Here is a 24,409-nt window from a genome sequence, read left to right as displayed (position 1 = left end):
CGTTATGTGCTTTGTATTTGTTCTTGTTTTTCCCCCCCTTTTTTTTATTTTTTTGCCCTCCTTTATTTTAAGTTCTTTTTTCCTTCCTCTCCTCCCCACCATACTCTTGGAGAAATGGTCTCTTCTTTTAGTGCTAATTCTGACTATTTTAAAATTCCTACTTAGGCCAGGCACAATGGCTCCCTCCTGTAATCTTTGGGAGTCCAAAGATTTGGGAGTCCAAAACTTTGGGAGTCCAAGGCTGGTGGATCACCTGAGATCAAGAGTGCGAGACCAGCCTGGCCAACATGGTGAAACACCATTTCTACTGAAAATACAAAACTTAGCCAGGTGTGGTGGGCACCTGTAATCCTAGCTACTCAGAAGGCTGAGGCTGGAGAATCACTTGAACCCGGGACGTGGAGGTTGCAGTGAGCCAAGATTGTGCCACTGCACTCCAGCCTGGGCAACAAGAGTGAGATTATGTGTAAAAACAAGAAAAAAAAAATCCTACTTAAAAACAGCTGAGGCTAACAAGTAGCTAAACTGATAAGAGTTTAATGCTAGTATCCAAATGTAATTCCTATTGTCCAGTATTTTAGCTTTGTGTATTCTGTAAATTTTGCCTTACTGTTTTATGCAGTCATTATTTATTCCTATTTAACCACGTATTTAATATTTTTTGCTTTTAATTCTTTCTTGTATATGAGACCGTCCTAATGGTAACACTTGTGTTATGTTTAAAGTACACCCATTAAAAATTCTTTCCTGAAGATCTTTTGTTGTTAAGTATCTCAGGTATTGTTTTCTTTTTTCTCTGAAAATAACTTTATTTTTCTTCATTCTTGGAGGATTGTTTTGCCATTAATACAATTTTAGGAGGAGAATTATTTTTTATTAACACAATTAATACATTCTATTTTTTTACATTCATTGTTTTTTGAGGAGTCAGACGTTAATCTAATTGCCTTCCTGATCTCTTTTTTCTCTCTGGCTGCATTAAAAGTCTTCTGTTTGTGTTTTCTTTGTAATTTGGTATCGTGGTTTTTCATTATCCTGTTTTGGATTTTTTGGACTGCTTTGGGCATCAAAAATTCTTTTTTTTCTTAAATATTGTCTTGTTCTGTCACTTTCTTGAACTTTTTTTTTCAACCTTTCATCTGTATTGTATATTCTTAGCTTTCTTATTTTTCACCTCTTCATGATGACTTTGTGCTGTATGTTGAGTAAATCTTCTGAATTTATCTTCCCAGTTTACTATATTAACTCCCTTTTTAGTTGCATCTTAGTATGCCATTCAATTCCTTCATTTTTCTTATTTAACTCTTTTCCTCTCTCTCTTTGGTAATTTTATTGTCCTATGTTTAATTTCATTGATCTTAACTCAATTGTGTTGAGTCTGCCAATGAGCATGTCAAAGACATTCTTCATCTCTATTACTATATCTTTTGTTTCTAACATTTTCATTTTACTTTTATATTTTTCTTTTATCTGCTAAAATTCTCCATCTGTGTGTGTTGTCTGTACCTTTTCCAGTGAACCTATAACGTATTTAGTCATAGTTGATTGAAATTCTGTCTGGTAGTTCCAGCATCTGGATCCACTCTGATTTTTGTAGACTGCTCTGTTGATTACTTTGTCTCTTGGCAGTGTTTTTTGTTTGTTTGTTTGTTTTGTTTTTTGTTTTGTGTTGTTTTACCTTTCCTTTTTTATGTGAGTTATAATTTTGGATTTAATGTTAGGCATTGGGTATAGGGCTATGGCTTTTAAGCCTAGAGATGAACGCATTTCTGCTGGAGTTGAGCTAGGTTTGGATTCTCTTGCTGTTATGGTTGCCTTCAGTGCACCAGTGGTTTCAAATTTGTTTATTGTTACTTTGTCCTTGAGTTTGCTGGAAGATTTTTCTCAGTCAGTGTTCCTGCTCCACTCAGTTTTAGGCCTTCTCTGTGCTCTTGTGCTTCAGCAGGGTCTCTTCATGTTCTCATCTCTCCTGCAAATGTAGATTGCTATTGGTTGTTCCTCACTGCTTGCTAGCCTGGCAATGGGGAGGATGGCACTTAGGGCTTTTTGTCCTGGTCAAGCCTCACCTGCTTGGTTGCTGTTTATCATCTCTGGCTCATTTTCAAGTTTTCTTTTGTTTGAAAGTTTTTAAATTTTGGCTTTCTGTTCTCTAATACTTTCGGTATATTGGAGTGTTTGCAAGTGTCATTCTGCTTTTTGGGGGGTTTATTATTTTTAATTATGTCTTGCTTCCTCACATGATTTTGATGTAGCTGGGATTTTTTTATGTTTGTCTATGAGTTCATATGTCTTGGAACTTTAGGCACGGTAATACTTTGAGGTTTATGTTAAAGTTGCATTTTTGTTGACCTGGTACGGTGGCTCACACCTGTAATCCCAGCACTTTGAGAGGCTGAGGTGGGTGGATCACCTGAGGTCAGGAGTTTGAGATCAGCCTGGCCAACATGGTGAAACGCCATCTCTACTAAAAATACAAAATTTAGCTGGGCATGGTGGTGCATGCCTGTAATCCCATCTACTTGGGAGCCTGGGGCAGGAGAATCACTTGAACCTGGGAGGTGGAGGTTGCAGTGGGCCAAGACTGCACCATTGCACACCAGTCTGGGTGACAGGAGCAAAACTCCATTTCAAAAGAAAAAAAACCCTGCATTTTTGTAAGGAAGTTTTGCATTTGTTGTTTCTGCTATTGTATATTAATAGTGCTGAATGTCTTTCAGTTTACTTGCACGCTTGAGGTATTATGAATTCAAACTACAGATCTGCATGAGGGATGGCTTGTGGTTTTGAATTCTCAGGGGAAGGCACTTTTTGTTTAGTTGCTTCCCCTTTTCCCCTTTTCCCAGTGCCAGGCAAGTTTTCTTCCTGTCCCCTTCTGCTTATACCTTGCTTACCCTTGTAATGAGGGTGTAGCTGTTTGGGATGAGCTTTATGAGTAGGTTTCTATTAGATTCCTCAACTTTGATAGAGTCTCTTGTTTCATCTCTTGTCTCTCTCACTCCCTGCAAACATCAGAGTGAAAAATCTTTAGAGTTTAACAGAAACTGTCTGGTAGATCAAGGACTTTATTGGTTTCCCAAGTTCAAGTATTTTTGCTTTCACATCATTCTTGGCCTTTGGATTCTGCACCTTTTGTGCCATTTCAGTTGTGTTTGTGGTTTTATTTTTTAAAAATCTTAACATTGTTTTTAATGCAGGCTTTAATGTTTTAAATACCACAATTCAGTTATATTCAGTGGGAACTTTGTTAAGGGCATTTAATTCTTTATATTCCTGGAATAAAAGTCATGATTAGATTTTTCTTTGCATTTGGTACTTTTCCCAAGATTTTGAAACGTAGAAAGCCTTTTCCTAAATTTATTTTACTTTAATTTTTACTCTGTAAAGCCTTTATTGTTTAAATCTCTGCATTGCTCAGTAAGTGGTAGATATTAAAAGACCTAAGAATCATGTAATGTTGGACTTTTGCCTAAAGTAGATAATCTGTTTTATATTTTGGGATAGAGCAATATGAAGTTGGACTTTTTAGTCACACTTCGGTTTTGAGTCCTGATTCACCTACTTGTGTGAATTTACTTTTTTTTTTTTTTTTTTTTTTTTGAGACAGAGTCTCACTCTGTCACCCAGGCTTGAGTGCAGTGACATGATCTCTGCTCACTGCAACCTCTGCGGCCCGGGTTCAAGCAGTTCTCCTGCCTCAGCCTCCCGAGCAGCTGAGATTACAGCGCCTGCCACCGTGCCTGGCTAATTTTTGTAGTTTTTAGTAGAGATGGAGTTTCACCATCTTGGCCGGGCTGGTCTTAAACTCCTGACCTCATGATTCACCTGCCTCGGCCTTCCAAAGTGCTGGGATTACAGGCGTGAGCCACCCTTCCCAACCTGTGAATTAACTTTATGATACTCTGTACCACCTATACAATAGGAAAAGTAACTATGTAATAGGGTTATTGTGAGCCTTAAATGAGATAAGCTACAGTTTCTGGTATATGGCTTTGTGTATACCTTTTGAGGACCTTATACATAATTCCAAGGACCTATGTATTTGAGGCAAAAGGGAAAATTTAGTTAAACACCCATTTTGGCAAATGTCTTGAATATTAGGTGAACAAAGATGAATGTAATATTACATAATACAGTTCCTGCCTTAGAGAACTTGTTATCTTATTAGTGAGGTTGGTATGCTTAGTGCTATAGAAGGAGTAATACCTTTCTGGAGTAGAGGAGGGATTGGTTGAACTAGGTCATAAGATGTAGGTAGGAGGCAAATATGTTGGCAAAGACAGAATGGGCTTTTAGCCAGAAGTGACAGCTGCATATGTAAAGGTCTGAAGGCAGTAGAGAACATGTCCCATTTTTGAAAAGTCTAGGTGTGTATACACAATAAGCCAATCGAAGTCTGAGGAGTGGTATATCTTTTGTGATTATGGAAGAGATGGCTGTTGAGATAGGTAGTGTCTAAATGATAGCATGTGAAGACAGAATGGGTATGATAACCCAAATTGAAGAAATAAGTTACTTGGCATAGTATAAGTTATTTATATATAGGGGCACAGGAATAGTCACATTGAGTTGGTTGCTACTTATTCTTGAATTCACACCTGAACAGAACAGATTAGATATCAGCTCTTAGAAATCATTAGGAAATTTTGTGTATCTAATTAGAATTTTTGTGGGAAAGCAAATAAGGGAGCAGCTTTTCCAGGATTATACGTGTAAGATAAGGTGATAAAAGCATTTTGGGAATGGAGTTTATAATGACTTTGAATATCAAATGTAAGAGTTTAAAATTATTTGGTGTCAACATTAGAAGTCCCTTGTGGCATTTTGAACAGGAAACCTGAGAAATGGTGATTATCTAGGTGATTTGTCTGACCATGCAGGATAGAATTGGAGAGGAACATGCCTAAAGCAGCAGGATCACCTCTTGCTGTGGTTTGGGACTGAGGTGATTAAGACTTGAATTAAGAAGAGGTGGTAATGGGAATGAAAGAGCATTATGGGAGGGATTTATAGAGAATTGACGATCTGAGAGAGAATTGAACCAAAGATTTGGAAGACAAGCAGGGGTGCTGAGAATGTTGATATGATACAGTAGTCTCCCACACCCCCATATCTGCAGTTTCACTTTCCACATTTTCAGGACTGTGGTACTGTTGAAAGAGAGAGGAGCTAAATGATGAGAACACATGGACGCATAGAGGGGAACAACACACACTGGGGCCTTTTGGTGGAGGGTGGGAGGAGGGAGAGGATCAGGAAAAATAACTAATAGACACTAGGCTTAATACCTGAGTGCTGAAATAATCTGTATAACAAACCCGTGACACAAGTTTACCTGCGTAATAAACCTGTGCTTGTACTGCTGAACTTAAAATAAAAGTTAAAAAAAAAAAAAAAGACCATATTCACATAACTTTTTTTTTTTTTTAAGAGGCAGGGTCTTACTGTGTTGCCCAGGCTGGATGTTAACTCCTGCGCCCAAGTGATCCTTTCGCCCTAGCTTCCCTGGTAGCAGGGACTACTGGCACTCGCCACTGCGCCTGCCCCCCCACATAACTTTTATTACAGTATATTATTATAATTATATTTTATTATTAATCTCTTCTGTGCCTAATTTATAAATTAAACTTTATCATAGTTCTGTAAATACAGAAAAATACGTGGCATAGGTAGGATTTGGTACTGTCTGCAGTTTCAGGTATCTAGTGGAGATCTTGGAATGTATCCCCCTCAGATAAGGGGACACCACTGTGTTTGGGTGGGTGCCTAGGAAATTTTTGGTAATATCGAGAACTCTGACATCAGCAAAAAGAGCAGTTATAGGGAAAAACTAAAACCACCACTTGTTATTTATTAGATGTGAGCTTAGTTATACAGTTATATTTTTGACGCATATCAATATACCTTTATAAAAATAGTTAATTTAAAAAATTATGGTATAGTCTGTGATTGGACAGGCAGTGCAGTCTTGTATCAATGGCATAAGCTGTTGAGATAGATAGGTCTATATTCCTCCTCACTTTAAAAAAAAATTTTTTTTTAAATTTTTTGAGACAGGGTTTTTGTCCTGTTGCCCAGGCTGGAGTGCAGTTGTGCAGTCATAGCTAACAGCGGCTTTGAACTCCTGGGCTCAATCAATCCTCCCACCTCAGCCTCCTAAGTAGCTGGTACTACAGGTGCACACCACCATGTCTGGCTTATCTTTTCTACCCCTGTAGAAATGCGGTCTTGCTCTGTTGCCCAGGTTGCCAACTCACCTTTAATAAGTATCACTGTTGTGAGACTGGAATGTCACTAATATCTTTGGGTTTTTCTTTGTCTACAAAGTAGAGATAGTAATATCTGCTTACAGGGCTGTTGTGTGAACTAAGTACTTAATGTGTATGCACGCTGGCATATTTTAAACTCCTAACAAATGTTAATTTTCCATTTTATTATTCTTACTTAGAAGATGCCAGCCTTACTTGTGGCTATTGTCATGCATTAAGTTGAAAATTAAAGAATATTGCATAAAGTTTTCTTGTTTTACTTTTTAACAGTTAACTAAAAGCATAACCAGGATTGTTTGCTAAGTAAAATATGTTTATAATCAGGCATTTTGTAATTAGAGGAACTCTGAAGTTGTAATTATTGAATATGTAGGTGTAGTTAACAGCCTTCATTTCTGGTAAGTGACTTTGCTTAGAGGATGTATATTTATGTGAGACTGTTTATGTGCACAAGAGAGACTGTTTCCTGGACGGAAACTGTGGTCTCCAGATCTTTATAATAACATCACCTTTAATCTTTAACTCATGAGCGTTGTGCTATACAGACGGTTTTCTTGAGGCAGTTTTTTATAAGAAGTAAATGAAGCTTCCTTATGAGCCTGTTAAGACGCCATAGACTGTCAATAATATGGAAAAATTTGATATTTAATCAGGAATATGAACATGTGTTTCAGGTAGAGAATGCCAAAGATAATGAAGATAGTATTCTACAAAGAGAAATTCCTGCCAGACAATCCCGAAGAAGATTTCGGAAAATTAACTATAAAGGAGAGCGCCAAACCATTACTGATGATGTGGAGGTTAACAGCTATCTTTCTGTGAGTATATTTAGGAACACTTCATGAATCTTCCTTAATTTTCATATATAGTATCTTTACATGTATCTTTGGTAATAACACGCTGGGTTCTGTATGTAAAAGTTTGGGGCTGGTAAATATATAATCTTTTTAAATACTTCTGTTTGGTAGAATTGGTTAGGAATACTCTTACCAGTCGGAGTTCTGTTTTTGCTTTTTTGTTGTTGTTTAAATAATGAAAAAAGTTCTTAGGCCAGGTGCGGTGGGTCATGCCTGTAATCCCAGCACTTTGGGAGGCCTAGGCGGGCGGATCACAAGGTCAGGAGTTCAAGACTGGCCTGGCCAATATGGTGAAACCCCCATCTCTACTAAAAATACAAAATTTAGCTGGGTGTGGTGATGCATGCCTGTAGCCGCAGCTACTCAGGAGGCAGGAGGCAGAGGTTGTAGTGAGCCAATCAGCCTGTGCAACAAGAGCAAAACTCCATTGCAAAAAAAAAAGATAAGCTGTATCTTCAGAAGTCTTTAATTTTGTAGTTGTGAATAGCTTCTTTTTAGACTGAAAAGTAGTTAAATCAAGAAATAAGGGTAATCTAAAAAAATCATGTGTATTTTTGAGGGGAGAGGTTTCATAGTTACCAATTTCCAAAGTACGATTTCTAGGATATTAAAACAATTAGTACAGAGCATTTCCTCTTGTTTGCATGTGTTAAAAATAATAATAAAAAGGATGATTGATTATAGTGAAATTCCCAAGGATGTGTTTAGTTCTTTCAGTTGTTATAAACAGATATTTACTTATTCCATGTTAGGTGTTAGGAATAAGAAAGATTGTTTCGAGAGCTGTTTGTACTGGAATAAGTGTTAGCATTAAGACAGCTCTGATATTAGTCACACAGGGTTTCACCATGTTAGCCAGGATGGTCTCGATCTCCTGACCTTGTGATTTGCCTGCCTCGGCCTCCCAAATTGCTGGGATTACAGCCATGAGCCACAGTCCCCAGCCTTTTCCTTATTTTTAAAAAATTAAGGTGCTAAGTACAATGTATGGCCACATTTTAATTTCTGTAGAAAAAATGTCAAGAGGTAGAATTAATAAATGAATCTTTAATTGTAATATTTGGTTTTCCTTGTATGAGCTAGAGTGCATACATTGTGTGTGTTTTGATTGCTTGCTCATTCTAGTCTCAACTTCAGTATCTTCTTTTCTCACATTTTTTTGGTGTGCTGTCATGAATCCTAGACAGATTTCATATTTTCTTTATTAACTGTGGGCCATGCTTGTGAGTCATTTGCTTTTAGCCCTCCTCTGTACTGAGAGTTGTCGTCTTCTAGATATACTGATTTCCTGGGATCAGAAAGAGCAATAGACATACTCCTTATGGATTCCATTTGTTTGATAACGCTAAGTATAGTGGCATTTTTGCATGTATACCTAGTGTTAGATGGTGATCCTACTAAGTACTGTCAAGAGTTTGACAAATCATGAAAAGGAGAAATTGATTCATTTTAGACAAAACTGATTTATTAACTATGAGACCGGGTTAGAGAAGCTTTTTGGTCATGTTATGTACATGTGCTGTTTCTTGAATTAACGGAGTCATTTTTTCCTAAAAAGGATATATTTCAGTTAACTTAGAAAATATGGTATTGAAGGTTTCATTTACTTTTAATTAATGCTACCAATTATGTAACACCTGTGAGTCTGGCCAGTGTCCTACAATGTTGGCAGTTGGTCTAGGTAAGGATGCTATGTAGCAAAAATCTTAATCATGTTTATGAGAGCAGCAAGAAGAGAATTGGTTTAATGGCCTTTATAGGGTTCTTTATGTCTTTTGTTCTATTATCAGCAATTCAGAGAGAAAAAGATCAGGAGGAATCATTTCTTCTTTTAGACAACAGTGAAAATTTGAGTCTGTTTGTTTTTTCCCTTAATGTGTAAACCATCATCTACTTTTTCTTGCTAGAGTGTTGAAGGGTAAAAAAAATTTAAAGATGTTACTGTTGTTTATCGTAATTATTCTTTAGTACCCAACTTGTGCAAGGGTTTGCATTAAAGATTTTGCGTGTATTTTAATTATTTTCTAACTAAATTCTTAGAATGACTGAAAAAGATGATTTATTCATATGAAATATTTTTATAGTTTTGTCGTTTTATTGCTTTGTATAAACATGAACCCTAATCTTAATGTGACTTTTTTTAATGTACAATGAGCACTTCTATAATAGTAATAACATTTTTGAAGCTCTGTTGAGTATTGCTCTTGAGTTTGCAACAATTTTTTTGATACAATTTCTTATCACTTTATTGAGATATTATTAAAGTTAATGCATTACTCATATTTAAAGTGCACACTTTGGGCCAGGCGCGGTGGCTCATGCCTGAAATCCCAGCACTTTGGGAGGCCAAGGCAGGCGGATCACTTGAGATGAGGAGTTTGAGACCAGCCTGGCTAACATGGTGAAACTCCATCTCTACTAAAAATACAAAAAATAGCTGGACGTGGTAGCACTTGCCTGTAATCCCAGCTACTCAGGAGGCTGAGGCAGGAGAATCACTTGAACCCGGGAGGTGGAGGTTGCAGTGAGCCAAGATCATGCCACTGCACTCCAGCTTGGGCTACAGAGTGAGACTCTGTCTCAAAAAAACTAAATTTTTTTTAATGAAATTTTGATTTTGATCAATTTTGACATATGTATAATAAACTTTTGAAACCATCACCATTTTCAAGATTATGATTACTTCCATCACCCTAAAGTTTAGGGTTGTCTCCCTTTGTAATTCATCTTTTCTAAATCCCCATCTTCAAGCAACCATTTATCTGCTTTCTGTCACTGTGGATTAATTTTAGTTTCTAGAATTTTATGTAAATGGCATCATATAATGTGAATTTTTTGGGGGCGGGCTTCTTTCACTTATTATAATGATTTTGAGACCATTCCCTGTTGTGTGTATCAATTGTATTTTTTCCCCTCTCTTATTGGTGAGTATTACTTCATTATATGAATATACCACAATTTGTTTCTCTGTTTGCCAGTTTATGAATATTTGCATTGTTCCAGTTTTGAGCAATTGCAAATAAAGCTACTATGAACATTTATGTACAAATCTTCGTTGATACATATACTTCCATGTCTCTTAGGTTAATACCCAGGAGTGGGTGACTGGTCATTTGGCAAATGTATGCTTAATTTTATAAGAAACGACCAAAATTGTTATTTAGTGTGGCTGTTGCATTTTACATAATTTGTGTTCTTTGAAAATGACAGTTTCCACATCCTCACCAACACTTGGTATTGTCAGATTTTTATTATTATTTTTTAAAATTTTAATAGTTATATAGTGGTATCTCATTTTGATTTTAATTTACATATCCCTGATTTACAGTGTTGAGCCTCTTTTCATGTACTTATTAGTGATTTGTATATTCATATTCCTTTGTAAAATATTCAAATATTTTTAGAGTTTACAACAAATTTAAATGTCTTCATATAGTCTCAGAAATTTCAGAGTTTTGATCTTTGAGGCAGATGACTTTGGTATTTAGATAGCAGAAAGGTGATCAAGAGCAATATTTAGTGAGCAGGATGAGTAATCAAGCTTAGTATAAAAAGTCCAGTATTTAGATGAGCCATCTATCTTGAATTCTTGCTTCACTAACTGAATGATGACAGTTCATCTAAATCTTTGGTGCTTCACCTCTAAAAATGAGGATATTGTAATACCAGGTTTGCCTGTCTTGGGGGTGGTGGTTGAAATTTTTAGAACATGTGTGTGTATTCACAGTCTAATCAGTCAATAATATCTACAGATTCTTCCTTTCATGTGTTTCAGAATTTGTGCTTTTCACTTAATTTGCCCATGTCATTTCTTTACTGTTCACCTTTTTCTTTATAGGACTGTTGTAATAGCATCTCTCAAAATCTCCCAGCCACCTTTCACTGTAAAAGCAGTATTGTTTCATTTTAGGAGATTTTGAAAAATTAGAAAACCTGAAAAGCATTGTTTAATTTCTTTATCAGAAGATATCTACTTAATTAGTTTGTTTCTTTGATTTAAAATTTTTTATCTTCTCTCTGAACTTGTTTCCCTATCGCTAGCCCTGCTTTCTACATCCTCCCCTTTACCCTTGCCAGTAACTAGTCCATTTATTTTGCTTCTGTCCGTTCTAAGTGAAGCTCTAACAGTGTCACTTATTTTAAACTCTTAAATCTGTTACGGCCTACCACCAGTTATCAGAAAAATTCCAGTGATCTAGCATGCAAGGAAATTCATAGTCTAGACCAGTCCTGTTTAATAGAATTTTCTGTTATGATGGAAATGTTTTATGTCTGTGCCATCGAAATTGATAGCAGCTACCTAGCCATAGTATTGAGCTATTGAGCACAATTTACAAGTAAATAACCACATGTCCCTAGTTGGACAGCAGAAATCTAGACTTTGTTCACTTCTCCAACTTTATCTTTTACCTGTTTTCTATGTATTTCCTATTTTTTGGCCATACTGAACAAGTTTGCTGACCCTTGAAGAAACCATGTGTTTATGTACATCTCTTGTATATACAATTCCTTTTACTTAAAATGTATTTTTATTCTTTGTCCTCTTAACAAAAGTCTCAAGACTTAATTTCACATCATGTCATGGAGAACTCTGATTTTTTTCTTGGGAAGGATTAAGCACATATCTGCCCTCCCATAATGTCTTGTTTATGTGCCTGTAAGCACTCATTATGCTGAGTATAATTACAATTATACTATATTGCAGTGTAATTGTTTATTTAAATATCTCTCTCATCAGAATGGATGCTCCTAGAAGATGTCAACCATCATAATTGTAACCTTAGAGTATAAAAGAAAATAAGAGTGCCTGTTCTGTCAGCTTGCTTAGCATCCTGTGTAACTTTGGGCAAGTTGTGTGACCTTTGTATGTCTGTCTTGACAGATAACTTATAAATTTATGAAAGGATTAAGTGAGATAATATATAAAAAAGGCTCTGCCTAGTGTCTGGTGCTCTGAAAAATAGTAATGTTAATAGCATCCTATTGCTGTTGTTGTTATTGTAAATATTTTAAAAACCTTTGTTCCTATTGCTTACAAAATAGTATTATTATTTATTCCATACCTGGATATAAAAAGTACTTACCAAAATGTGTAAATATATTAAAGTAAATGTAAACAAGTAAGCTAAAGAATCAGAGCAAAGGGAGAATAAAGGTAAGAAAAGTTAAATCAAATTAGCTTGAAGTTAGAACAATCAATTAAAATTTACCCTCAGAATCATTGACTTTGAACAAGTAATTTCTTTGTCCAATCTTAAAAGATAAAAGTAGTTACAAAATTTATGTGAAAGTCACTGGATGAGTCACTTTACTGTATAGAATGAGTAGCTAGAAGCCAATCAAATGAGATGGAGAATGTCTGCCTAGAAATGATGAATCTGATTTTGGAATTAATCACTTGTAGGCCTGTTTGATAGTAGTTAGCAAGGCCATTTGTTTAGCCCAAAACAATCTCCAGGACATGGGAAGAAAATACTGTTATCCTTTTAAGTTTCTGGGGATTTTGTGTATATATCATAATGAATACAAAATATTTTGCCAGCAACACATGTATTAATTTTTAAATACATTATGTATGTTATAAATGTAACTCATTTTTATCCCCAGTGCTATGTGTGATTTTTAAAAGTTGTGAGGCCACATGGAGTGGCTCATACCTAATTCTAGCACTTTGAGATGCCAAGATGGAAGAATCACCTGAAGCCAGGAATTTGAAACCAAGCTGTGCAACAAAGCAAGACCCTGTCTCTACAAGAAAAGAAAAAAAAAAAAGTAAAAAGAAAAATTAAGAATCTTGAGAGTATGTGGTATATAAATCCTTTTCTTATTTAGCTCCAGTTTTTTCAGCTTTCTGCCCCATTATGTTTGGAGGTCCCTACTTTTGGTCCTGTTCTCTTTACCTGGAAGGCTCTTAATGGCTTCTTTACCTAATATAATTCTATCCTTTGATGAGTCACTTTGAATCTTGCCACTTGCTCCTTTTATCCAGAATGGGCTTCTATCATGTTCTTCTGACAAAGTCGTTCAGCTCCCGAGAGTCCATTCATCCATGACCTCTGTAGAGAAGCCTTTTCTGACATTTCCTGTTCATAGAGTGCACTTCTCTTCGTTGGTCCCGTAGGATAGTACTTGCATGAAGTGTGCCCATATTATTCTGCACTATTCTGAGATAACAAAAAATGGAATTAACAGTTTATTTAAGAATGTTTTAAATGCCTGTCTTTTAAATATAATATTCGTTGTTTCATTTTGAATAGCATGTAACAATAAACATTTTGAAATGTAGTGAATTGAATTTTTTTGAGACGGAGTCTCACACTGTCACCCAGGCTGGAGTGCAATGGCGCGATCTTGGCCTCCCAAAGTGCTGGAATTACAGGCATGAACCACCACGCCTGGCCTGTGAGTTGAATTTTTAATATTGGTACATATGTAGAGTTAAATGGTAAAATTAAACCAGGACCAATAAACATGAAACATCTTGGTTTCACCAAGTGTGCCTTTCTTTGACTTGATTCTCTAGAATATCAGATCTCATTTGTGCTCATTTTTATAGAAATATGATTGAGCCAAATATGAATCTGGACATGCTTCAAAGGTTTAAAAAACTTTGTTGGTGTTTGCGTACTTTAGTTAAGAAATTATAGTCCTTCTCCTTGATTTCTCCTTCCTTTTGCTACTGTTTATTTTTTTTGTTGCTGTTTTTGAGACAGGGTTTCACTCTGTTGCTCAAGCTGTGAAATGCAGTTATGTGATCATAGTTCACCATAAGCTCAAACTCCTGGGCCCGAACGGCCTGCCTTAGCCTCCTGAGTAGCTAGAACTATAGGCATGTGCCACCACACTCAACTAAGTATTTTTATTTTTTGTAGAGACAGTGTCTTGCTATGTTTCCCAGGCTAGTCTCAAACTCCTGGGCTCACGTAGTCTAATCACTGCAGCCTCCCAGAACACTGGGATCATAGACAAAATGAGCTTCTGCATCCAGCCATCTGCTGTATTTTTAAATAACCAACAGTGTGTCTGTATGAGTGTTGGTTATATGTTTGTTGTCTTATTAACTAGATCTCAAGTTCCTTAGTAGACTACATCATAATTTTTTAAATTTCTTATTCTCTATGTTGCCTAGGGAATTTTTATATTCTCAGGGACAGAATAAGGTGTTAGTCTTCCTCTCTTTCTTCAGCGTAGCGTCTGCACAGACATGGAGCCAGCCAGCCCTTCCTAAAAGAACATTTGCAAAGAAGGATATCCACGGCAGCATTATGGATTGGGGTTTTTAATTTGAAGGGTTTCCCTTCGCTGAGTCTTCTTTATGTATTTTCTTTCCATCTAGTCTTTTGTTCTGGGTTTATATAGTGGGTAGAAGGACGATATGACACACTAGAATCTACTTTTTCATTTTAGGCTCACACATTACTAATTCTTTCTCATTGCTATTCCTGTGATTATATCATGTTCTCCATTCTCTTTCAGTGCTCCATGTTTTGTTTAGATTCAGAGTATGTTTAGAGAGTTAATGTACATTTGTCAATGCAGCTCAATAAAAGGTGATTATTAGGACACCACATCACTTACCACCTTTGTGGTGATATGCTGAAAAATGGCTGGATGCTTTTACTTGACCATGGCTGTGACCTCTTAAGGTATTATTGCAAGTGTGTTTTGCTTTTATGGAGTGTGTGTGTGTTTGTGTGTGTGTGTCTTATTCATCAAGCCATTCCTATAGTAAGAAATAGGTCCATGCCCCCACCTCCTCATGAGAAACTGGAGGACTTTGGTACAAACATGTGATTGCTGAGGTCTCTTCATGGAGCACCAGTAAGCAAGAAGTTTAAACATTTATTCAAGTCAAACTAAAGGAGGTGTAAGCACTATTGTTGCATCAATCATCAGGAGAATTTAGAATTTGAGCTGTTTAAGTGAAAGTCAGTGTTTGATGAAGAAACTTGTTAACATTGTGAACTTTATTTTGTATTTGTGGGCTTGATAAATCCTGATTGTTTTTAATATGGTATTTCATAAGTAATTTCAGAATGAAATAATGAATGAACAGACTTTTGTTACTTCTAAACTCAGGAAGTTTGCAAATGGGATCTTTGATAATCCTATTTGTATATAAGACAGTGAGTGCTGATCACACTACTACTGAGAAATTTGGAGCCCCACCTCTAAGAATCTTCAGCTTTTCAATATTGCTTCCCTTCTCCCTTTATTTACAACCCAGAATACTCTGAACAGGTGTATATTCTTTGTGGTTCTTTCTACCATAAAAACAAAAGAGGACTTTCTGTTTTTGTTCACGAGTATCTAATATCCTTTAGGAGAATTCTCCTCATTTATCTTCTAGGAAATAATACGGAATTCTTGATAGGTTTTTGTACCTAGTTAGAAGGTATTGAGTCCACAAATAGAGAAAAAGCGTAGAAGTGATACAACTAAAACTAGGACAAAAGCTAAGTTAGAGCAGTTTTTTTTTTTTAATTTTGTGAAGAAATGCTTATTGTAGAAATGTAAAATATATAGAAGAGTATGAAGAAGGAAACGAATTTGCTATCATCCTTAAAACTGGAGATAGCTACTGTCACTTTTTTTTTAGTGTACCATGGTCCCTAAGTATCCATGAGGGCTTGGTTTCAGGACCCTCTGCAGATACTAAAATCTGAGGATGTTTGAGTCCCTTTTATAAAATGCTGTAGTATTTTTGTGTAATCTATGCACATCCTTACATATATAGTCATGCGTTGAGTAATGACAGACCACATAAATGACGTCAGATTTTCCTACCTGTTTTTACTGTACATTTTCTGTGTTTAGATACACAAATACTTAACATTGTGTGTTACAGTTGCCTGCAGTATTCAGTAGAGTAACATGCTGAGCAGGTTCATAGCCTGAGAACCATAGGCTATACCATGTAGCCTTAGTGTATAGTAAGCTATACTGTCTAGGTTTGTGTAGCTACACTATGTGATGTTTGCCCAAGGATGAAATTGCCTAATGACACATTTCTCAGAATGTACCCCAGTTGTTAAGCAATGCATGACTGTATTTTGAATCATTTCTAGATTACTTATAATACCTAATACAGTGTAAATGTGGTGTAAATAGTTGCTATACTGAAATTTGTAATTTTTTTTTATTGTTGTAGTGGGTTTTTTGTTTTTGGTTTTTTGGGTTTTATTTGAGACAGGGTCTCACTGTCAGCCAGGCTAGAATGCAGTGGAACGATCACAGTTCATTGCAGCGTTGACCTCCCAACTTAAGGGATCCTCTCACCTCAGCCTCCTGAGTAGCTGGGATTACAAGTACATGCCTCTAAGCCCAGCTAACTTTGTTTTTTTTTGTAGAGACGGGGTTTCATCATGTTTTCCAGGTTGGTGTTGAACTCCTGGGCTCAAGCAATAGCCTGCCTCGGCCTCCCAAACTGTTGGGATTATAGAAGTAATCACCACCACCCCCAACCTCTACTATTATTTTTAATGGAATTTTCCCAAAATATTTTCGGTCTACAGTTTTTTGAATCTTCAGGTACAGAACCCATGGACACAGAGGGCTGACTATGTATCTTTTTATTAATTTAAATATTTTAATTAATTTAGGTGATGCTGAATGTTTAGTTATGTATCCTTGTGTTTGTGTTTCTCATGTAGTTAAACTTTTTCCAAAACATTATTTTCAATATTAATATAATACTATAAGAGTGTAATGAAGTATTCTCACGTAGCTTCCAATTTTTCTGCTATCACAAACAGCTTTTAGGGAAAAATCTGTACACGACTCTGATTATTTCCTTAGGATAGAGTTACAGAAATTACTGTGTTAAAGGTATGAAAATTATTTTAAGTTTCTACATAAATATTGGTAACTTGTAAATAGGCATTTTAAAATTGTCTTTATTATTCACTATGTATAAAATTCTTGAGTACTGAGAGGAGGAGAGCAGGGCATGCCCCTCTGGTTGTCTGGGGCAGTTCTTCCTCCCTTAATGGTGTGACACTAATTCAGACAGATTTGCCCAGGGAACCAGAATTAGAAAGACTTTTTATCATACTTGAAATATTTTATGGAGTAATTGCTCAAGAAGGCTCTTTTGATAATTGTCTAAAGCAACTCAGATATTAATGTATACCAGTGGTCTAAGACAATGATTATGACGGTGTTCCAGTTGGAAGGGGAATAACAATTACTCAGACATAGCAAACAAATTAATGCTGACTGTTGTTTAGTTTGATTTGGTATGTGTTTAGTAACTGTGCTATGTTGTGTATGTGGCTTTTACAGTGCTAGAAAATGTAGTATTTAAAAGTAGAGAAGGGTTGTAATGGTTATCTTTATGAACAAGGGATACAAAGGAACCCAGTAATTCAAAGAGGTTTTAAATGAGAGTTCCTTTTTTGTCATTTATATGTGTTGATCTGTTTTTGAAGAAAATTAATATGCTGTTTTGAAACTTTAGGTTTGCATATACTTGAGTAACTGTATACAAAGTGTATCCTTTTGTGCAGGTGTGAAGATTCTTGATACACAGCCTAGAGGGAAAGCAGAAGCATAGTGGTGCCTTTTATTGTTCTTTCAATTTCACTGATTCTAATTATAGAAGCTTACATCACCTTGGTTGATGATGACAGTTTCTCTCTCCTTCTTGGTTTTTCTTCCTCTATTACTCCCTAAGGATGGATCATATTTCATAGTGCATGTGTGTCCAGCTGGTGGCTGTGACAGATTTTCAACAAAAATGGGGGTGATCAGTTAGTGGATATATATATGACAGTATGCTGAAGCACACTGTTTCTTACAAGAGAATAAAAGAATGCTGGTACTCTTGCCTCGCCTCCTTCATGAAGGCTGAGGAATAGGTATGCAGTTTGAAAGCAGAAGTCCTGAGGGGCACCAGTAATTAGAGTTAACTGTCTGATAACTGCAAAGATGCGTTTCAGACGTTCATGTTAAACATGGAGGGAAAGGGGTGGAAAAGATTGTTATGATCCTTTGAAAGGGCTTGTATGTTACCTATGACCATTGCAGTCATTTATTCATTTATTTTCCAAAAGACTTAAAGTGTTTTCACTCTGTAAATCAGTACAATTTAAGTTTATATTTCAAAAACCAAATACAACTAAAATGCAGAAATGAGTGTACTCTTTATTTTGTAAAACTGCAGAATTTTTCTTTTGTTCTTTAACTTCTTTGGAGTTTGACTTCTCTAAATTGTGATTATAATATTTCACTGCAGATTGGGAATAAATTCTATTAATGTAATAAGTAAATAAAATGCCTGGGTTAGTATAAATCCAGTTTTTGTTATCATTAGTTTTGTTTGTTTTTCATAATGCCTAGAATGTATATCCTTTTATGGCTTACCTTCATCTATGGTAACCTTTCCCTGTCCTCCTTTTCAGTGTTGTCACATATTGACATAAAAGATATGTTTACGGTTAGTTTAGTAACTATCAGAACCTTATCTTTGGCTTTCTAAACAATATGATTTCAAGTATTTCAGTTTGTATTTTTGTTTATAAATAATATGCACAGTTAACATAAATTTTAATAACTACATGGCATTTATACTTTTATAAAAGTATTTCATCATGATTTGAATCTTTGGAAAGTCAACATACATTGCTCTATTTTATAGTAGTGCAAAAGACCTTTCTAAAGCTAAAGATTTCATTAATAGGGGTTAGCATCATGGCATTTCATATGCAGGGGAAATGTGTTCATAAGTGGCTGTCTTGTAGTGACTCCTAGACAATATGTAGATCAGGACATTCTCCTTTGCTGCATTTAATTCATTTGAATTGATAAGATAATGAGATGAGATTGTGATAAAATTCTAAAAGTGATGCAAGTGAAAAATAGGTTATTTACCTAGTCATTTATTTTAGTTATTTGATAAATTACTATTCTCTTCAAAGGATGTTTATTTCTTCATTCAGTAGTTAAAAGGCAAAGTCATTATTTCATCAGAATGCTGGTGGATCCCCATGTTGAGTATGGAATTTGGCCTGTTTCTTTTCTTGGTATTGTTACACAGGGAGATTTCGCATGATAGGTTCACTATACAGTTCCCTGGAATCGAAGATACTATGAGATGATTGGTAAAGGATGATGTCATCTTCACTTACAAGTCAAACTAAAGGAAAAGAGAGTTTTGTTCCTTTACTGAGTTGGTGTTTACTACAGTAGGTCTAACATATGGCACTAGTGGATTACATTTCTCACTCTGGGCAGCAGTTTTTTAAAGCAGCTAAGAGATGGCTGTCTCCCTTGCCCAGCTTGAGGTCCTTCTTTGTGTGTTGATCAGCATGATTTATAAAAAGGGGGAAAGGTGTGCATTAAAATTTTGCTTTTTGATTTGGCTATAATATATTCTGTTGGTACTATACATGAATATAATTACTGTCTGGTGTTGAAATTCTTAGTATTCTTGAATCTTGCTACTGATATTTATGTGTAAAATACTCATCTTTTAGAAATTTTATCTTTAGTGAGTTTGTCTTCATGTACATACAAAGTACCTACTATCATTTTTCTATTTTAAAGAATGATTAACGTTTGATTTTAATTAAGGTACAATATTAAGTATCAAGTGGAATTCCAACTCACGTATGGTTGAATTAAAGCAGAAAAAAAAAAATCAACCTGTATAAATATTCCATGTTTTATGTTTAGAAAACTAGTCATGCTTGTTTGCATTTGTGAAATTTAATTTTATATTTAAATGCAGGTATTGTGTATTTTGGTATTGTGTCTTTTGGAATTTTGGCAGAAAAACATTCTTTAAAACTTTATGAAAATCTAAATAATTACATATTTTGAAACCATAACTTGTCTTTGTTCAAAATTATACTTAGTTTAACTTAAATTCTAGTTTTATAAGTAGCAGCGTAATTCAGATTGGCAGCATAGTGTTGTTCAGAAAGTGACTCAGACTTTTCTCAAAAATATTGAAGAACTTATCTTTTGTGTGCCTAACGACAAGATGTTTCTTCTGCAGTCCGTGGAGTCCTTTGTTAAAATACCTGTCTCCCAGGTAACAGGTCCTGTTATGTTGCACATCCCATTTTCCCCAAAATAAAAGTGTTTGGTGAATAAAGCAAAATAATTCTATTGCTTTGATTTGTTCACTGATTGTTTTTCTCATAATTTTGCTGCCTGGAGGTATAACTATATTTTACTCTTGGGAACTATCTTACTTTGGCCATTAGGAGCAACCATCACAAGCTTAGTTGGAGTATCTAGTGCCTTGTAGCAGAAGCATGAAGAACAAGGATGGGTACTAGTGGTATTGTGTTTTCAGATGGAAGAGGGTGTGGCAAAATTAAAATCTTTTTCTGTAATTTCTATAGAAAAATGGGGCAATTTTTTTTAGTCCACACTGTGGAAGCAGGTTTAATCATTTTCTTTGATTTCTTCTGAGTTACTTTTGCTGGCTTCTTGTCTTTTTCTAGGAATTGAGCATTGGGTTACAGGAAAGTACCACGTTGTGCAGATTATTCTTTCTCAAAGGAGTTGGTGCGTGCTCCAACTATTGGTGTACATGTGATTTTTTTCCAGCTTGCCTTTGCAAAATGAAATTCTATTGTTTCCATTTAAATTTACTATCTACCTACAGATCTTAGTACTAGTTTGTATATTCTTAATGTTAATTTAGAGTGATCCTGAAGTTTGTATCTTTCAGAACAGTTATTCGATAAATAGCAAATTTTGCAAGCAGAAACCCCTTGTTAACAAATACATGTGACATCTGAGAACCTAGGCTGCCTTCTTTATTTGGAATGCAATGGTATCTTATCAGAGCTTATAATTTTACCTTGGGAGGACAATACTGTATTACATTTGAATAATAATAGGAAATATGGCTTCCCAAATATAGCTGTGTATCAATGTACAGAATTAAAAATCAAAATGGATTTTTAAAACTGTGAAGTCGAAAGGGTGTTCAAGCCAATTTTTTTCTTAAAGAATTTAGCTTGCTGATGTGTCTCATGGAAGGGAGGATGGGGTGGGTGTGGGGGGGTGTGTGTGTGTGTGTGTGTGTGTGTTCAATAAATTGCTCTTTGGGCTACATCTGCAGATACAGTAGCCAATTGATCTAATGCAGTTTCTGGAGGCTTTCTGTACAGGTGATGTCATCCTTTTAGCTCTATTCTCCTCCCACTCTCTTTCCTTCTTATTAGATATTTCATCTTACTGCAGAGCATAGAATCAATAGGAGCTTCTCCTTAGGGAGCTGCTTTGAAACAGGCAAGGACTGTAGGAATTAAGACAGTAACATTCAGTCTTGCTTTAGCAGAAGATATAGTGGTTTTGTACCGTATTATATAAAAATGTTTAACCAGAAAAGCCAGACTTACATCAACAGTGCTGTTTTACTGATGCATTAGAATAAGAAGCAGTGCTGCAGAGCTGTAAACAGTGCATGTGAATAGAGAAAATAATTACAATTTTGGAGATTCTTAGGCATTCTACAGGACAAACCTGTTACAGCATATGTCATCTAACTGCCATTTGCTCAACGTTTTTTTTGTTGTTGGTGGTGGTGGTGGTGGTTTTTTTTTTTTAACCTCTGGTGGTTAAGAATATAAAGAAGAAACTTTAATCTTCAGGATACAATGTTTGCTTTTGATGCAGAAGAATCACTGAGTGCTTGTTCTACAGAATGAAATAAGTTGAAGAAAAGACAGCTATATCACAGAGAGGAAAGGTTTCACGGAATCCAGGAACACAGATTTGGTGCATGTTGCCTGGTTTGCTTTGATTGATACTGTATTAACTGTTGTGCTACCACTCTGCATGTCTGTGTCAGGTGCCTGAGGCCGCATGTATATGTTTGAATATTCTGAGCCAGAATTGTAAACATCTTCATTTACTGTGATTTGCTTGTTAAAGTCAACGTTTTAATTTAGAATAATACTTCACTGAAAGCTCCTGATTTCAGTTTTAAAAGGGGTTTGGAGAGGCTGCCTTTATATAAACACTGCAGTGGTGTGTGATTTGTAAAAAGAAACTTAACAGAATTTTATCACCATACTCATCACTGTGGCTCTGGTTTGAAAAGGAAACTACCCTTTCCAGCCTAGGAAATGGCTTTTCTTGTTCGCTGTTATGCCAATTGTCTTCAACCATGGGCCTCCAAAGTAAGTAATTGTTATTTTCTTAGCAATTGATTTAATCCAGTTATTAAATTTTATTTTGAATTGTAAATGAGCTTTATTGCGCTGTTATATTTTCTAAACTTTAAAAATAAGAACTACAAAGTAGTTCTTCTCATTGCCATTTTGTTTTTAAATTTAAATATCTAAAACATTCTAATGTGACCTCTAAGAAGATTTGAAAGGTGCCTTTTAAATCTATAGACTTAAATTGCAGTGCGTTTGAGATGTACTGTCTTCAGACTGAATTATTTTTTGATTATGGCTATTGCTGTACTTATCAGTGATCATACTCTAACTTGCTTCATTTTCTTAAATGGCTGATGTATTTAGGTATGTTAGTCTAATTTCTAGATTATATGACATGTTTCATTAATATGCTGTCAGATAAATTATGATTGAATTGTGCTATTTTACAGTTGAATTGTGCTATTTTACAAAGATTAGTTGATAATTCTTAAGCAGTGAAATAATATGAAGAAAATACTCATGAAAATCAATTATGTTAAAATATTTAAATAATGATTCTAAGTATTTTCAGTATAGTAAACCATTAGCAGCTGGAGACTATTTAAGGTCATCTATCATACTTGTCATTTTTAAATAAACATAGTAACTCACAAAAAAGCAAAGTGCTACGCAACCTTCCAGGCTAGGTTGTAGGAAAATATATGCTCTAATTCAGTAAGTTTTATTATACACAGTGACTATTTATATAGTCTATAATTTGATGCCACTCAAGTTATCTTTCCTGTCTCATGTATGTATTATAAAACAATGTTTTTTCAAAACATTTAAATTGTAACATTTAATATATTAAGATTTTTTATGGTTCTCTTGCATATAGACAGGCACAATAGAGGCACTTCTTAGTATGGTCTGAAATCATGTCTTTGTTTCAAGGTTGTCCTGTTGATGGTGACTAAGGAAGAAATGCTATGATAGCATCATGGTCTCTTTTTCTGTTTTATCTGGCCTAGCTCACTGCATATCTTTCTTAAAGGCAGCTTCTGGAAAGACATTTAAATTCACTATCCATTTGGCAAACAGCTGATTGAGATGAAAAGAAGCCTAGGTACACAGTATATTTGTGCTATTATCTGGCTAGGGCTTAAATGGCCTTTTTAGTGAAAATGACACCTATATGGTCAAGCATTGCTGATGCTTAATAGCTGCACTATACTACAAAGCTTTAAACCACTTGTAGAAAGCAAGTGAGTGAGACTATGTAAAAAAAAACTTTAAAGAAAATTAAGAATGAGATATAGGGGTTGTTTTTTAAGGTAACCAGCAAAATAAAGTAGCCTTTGGAGTGCTGATAGCCAACTTTCGATCCCAGATTTAACAAATACAGAAGAGTCAAAGAAAATTTCAAAATCAGCTTCCAAGATTTCACGAAATGCCAGCAAACATTATATGAACAAGATTCTGGATTGGTACTCTACTGTGTAAATCAAGTATTTGTAAGAGTATATGTCTCTGTCCCCCTTGTGGCATGTTACTGTTGATGGAATTTTGACTCTGGATTGCAATTAAACACATAAAGCTTAGAATTTTTTTATACTTCTTTTCCTTTTCCATACATTTTACTGGTTTTATTTTTATTCATGTGTTTTTGCCTATGCTACTATGTACTTGCATTTTACTACTTCTGAATTCATTAATTTTCTTGCTAAAATAGTCTTATTAGCACGGTTCTGTTGAGGATTGGGGAAGAATGAATCATAAATGCCTTCCTTTATATTTACTCTTAACTTAATTGTTTAGTTGAATACAAAATAATAAATCCAAAGTCCTTTTCCTTTAGCACTTTGAAAAAGTTACTACACTGTGTTCTGGCCTCCAGTGTTGCTGATGAGAAGTCTGAGCTCATTATAATTTTTTTTCCTTTGTTAATAACTTTTGTTAGTAGTTAGTTATGTGTTTGTTATTTTACTACTTCTTTTTTTTTTTTTTTTTTTTTTTAAGAGACGTGGTCCTCCAGCTTGGCCAGCATGGTGAAACCCCATCTCTATTAAAAATACAAAAATTAGGCCGGGCACGGTGGCTCATACCTGTTATCCCAGCACTTTGGGAGGCCGAGGCGGGCAGATCACCTGAGGTCTGGAATTTGAGACCAGCCTGAGCA

The 24,409-nt window shown here is 35.3% G+C and overlaps 1 protein-coding gene across 5 annotated transcripts in view; it reads left to right on the top strand.

Annotated features, from left to right (window-relative positions):
* RAPGEF6 (Rap guanine nucleotide exchange factor 6) overlaps window positions 1-24,409 on the top strand; it is a 209,673-nt gene that overhangs the window by 77,531 nt on the left and 107,733 nt on the right. For all 5 annotated transcript variants that reach the window (XM_025387398.1, XM_025387400.1, XM_025387397.1 and 2 more), the window contains exon 6: window positions 6,941-7,084. In XM_025387398.1, the coding sequence (XP_025243183.1) occupies window positions 6,941-7,084 (144 nt within the window). The remainder of the gene's footprint in view (window positions 1-6,940; window positions 7,085-24,409) is intronic.

This window comes from Theropithecus gelada, chromosome 6 (genome assembly GCF_003255815.1).
Source record: "Theropithecus gelada isolate Dixy chromosome 6, Tgel_1.0, whole genome shotgun sequence".
Taxonomy (NCBI): Eukaryota; Metazoa; Chordata; class Mammalia; order Primates; family Cercopithecidae; genus Theropithecus; species Theropithecus gelada.
The sequence above is the reverse complement of the archived record's forward strand: the minus strand, read 5'-3'. Positions and strand labels throughout refer to the sequence as shown.